Source organism: Octodon degus, unplaced genomic scaffold (assembly GCF_000260255.1).
Source record: "Octodon degus isolate 3935 unplaced genomic scaffold, OctDeg1.0 scaffold00107, whole genome shotgun sequence".
In the NCBI taxonomy this organism is placed as follows: Eukaryota; Metazoa; Chordata; class Mammalia; order Rodentia; family Octodontidae; genus Octodon; species Octodon degus.
In genome coordinates, this window is record NW_004524683.1 from 7,631,089 (window position 1) to 7,633,152 (window position 2,064).

The window sequence follows — 2,064 nt, forward strand, 5'->3', positions numbered from 1 at the left end:
ATCCTGCTTTTGTCTCAGCTTATTTATCCGTAAGATAAGGATGCTTACCCCATAGGATTATGAGGTCTAACTTAATTAAATATATGTAATTGTGTATATCTCTGCTTCTGAGCATTGGTCCATAATGCAAACTCTGCTGTCTCCTGTCCTTATAGGTGGGGGTGGGGAGTCCCTCAGTTAGAAGAGAACAGGGAGGTCCTCAGATTCCCATCTGAACCTGGCAGTGTCTGGGTGGGATACTCCCTCCCCAGCTACAGCAAGGAGGTCCTTGAGACAGCCCAGCTCAAAGAATGGATCTAGTTTGGAACTTCTGAGCAGCCAGGAAGGTCTCCAGAGGGCAGCTAATGTAAGAGCCCCTCATCTCCCAGAGAGTTCACTTTAAACACCTGAGTCATGGCAGGTGTTTTCCTTCCCAGCTTAGCCTGTCTCCCTACCTAGCACCCTCTATAGGGCCGGTTCCTGGCTCTAGAACAAACTCAGGGAGAAACACTGGGTCCAGGGGCTACTTCACAGGTCAGTAACATGTGCTGCCACGTGGGCATGAGTTCTCTGGTGATAGTGGAGTTCAGCTGGGCGTGGTGGTGCACACCTGTAATCTGAACGTTCTGGAGGCAAAACGATTGCCACAAGTCTGAGGCTACATGGTTCAAAGTCAGTCTGAACTACATAGCAAGACCTTGTCTCAAAAACAAAACAAAACAAAATAGTGAAAGTTCATATTAAAGCTACTGAGAGTTTGCCAAGAATGCTACAAACAGGATGGAGAATCAGGAAGACATCAGATGGCCCTTTCCAGGTCCAGAACTCTATGTGTAGGTATGCAGACTTGAGTGTTAGTGAGCCGGTGTGGGCCAGGTCCGGGAGGCCCTGATGGATATCTCATGCCTATTTCAGGAGGCCTACTTCAAGAAGCACAAGTTCAATACGGTTCCAGGTGTCCAGCTCCGGAATGTGAACAGGTGGGGACAGCAGCAGGGCCTGAGGGAGGACATTGGGGAGACTTAGGACCAGTCTTCAGCAGTGCCTTTCACTCCCAAGGCCTGTGTTTACTTCTTGCTGCCCCATTTTTCCACATGACCCTTTGTTTTTTTTTGTTTGTTTGTTTGTTTTTTAAAAATTTATTTATTGTGTGCGTGTGTGTGTGTGTGTGTGTGTGTGTGGCCAGCTCAGCCCACCAGGGGGCGGGGCTGGCTGGCATGTGGTGCTGGGGGATTGAACCACAGTCCCTGTGCTTTGCCAAGCTTGTTCTAAGTAGGTGCTTTAGACCACTGAGCCATCTCACCAGCCCCACATGACCCTTTGTCCACTATTGCCTGTGGGACCTTTGTGTCTGCCCCCTCCCAACTCATGTCTCTTCTCCTCAGTCTGAAGAAAGATGCTTATGAAGTAGAAATTCACAGGTTACTCAGGTACGGCCTAGGGCAGTTGAGATGTGTGGCAGGGAGTGAGGGGTCTAGTACTGGGGTTCTTGGCTTTGTAAATTGTGGGCCCTATGCAAAATGAAAACCAGGGTTCCTGGGTTAGGCTTTTTTTGGGGGAGAGGGGTACTAGGGATTGAGCTTAAGACCTTGCGTTTGCCAGGCAGGTGCATATGCCACTGAACTATATCCCCAGCCTGGTTCAGACATTTAAGAATTTCAGGCTGGGGATATAGCTCAGCAGCACAACAAATGCCTGGCAAGTGCAAGGTCTTGAGTTCAATTCCTGGTACCAAAAAAAAGGAATTTCAAGATGACAATTGCAGAGCATTAAACTAAGCTAACAGCCCTGTGCGACACATTCCTGAAGTGTGCCCTACCTTGGACTTACCTCATCACCCTCCACTGCAGTGAGGCTGAAGTTCTGGACCACACCAAGTACCCTTGTGAAGACTCCTTCGTGCCAGACACAGAGGGCCACGTCTATGTGGCATTCATCCAAATGGAAAAAGAAGATGACTTTACCACCTGGACTCAGCTTGCCAAGGTAACGCAATATCCAGTCCAACCCAGAAGCATCCCCTCCGCATGTGGCCCCAGATGTGGCCCAAGATGCAGGTTCAGCCTCACTCTCAGAATCCTTCCA

At 49.3% G+C, this 2,064-nt stretch overlaps 1 protein-coding gene across 4 annotated transcripts in view; it reads left to right on the top strand.

Annotated features, from left to right (window-relative positions):
• The window catches only part of Pomgnt1 (protein O-linked mannose N-acetylglucosaminyltransferase 1 (beta 1,2-)), a 16,991-nt gene that overhangs the window by 7,791 nt on the left and 7,136 nt on the right, over window positions 1–2,064 (top strand). For all 4 annotated transcript variants that reach the window (XM_004639177.1, XM_023724234.1, XM_023724236.1 and 1 more), the window contains 3 exons: window positions 895–959; window positions 1,365–1,409; window positions 1,830–1,965. In XM_004639177.1, coding sequence (XP_004639234.1) covers window positions 895–959; window positions 1,365–1,409; window positions 1,830–1,965 — 246 coding nt within the window. The remainder of the gene's footprint in view (window positions 1–894; window positions 960–1,364; window positions 1,410–1,829; window positions 1,966–2,064) is intronic.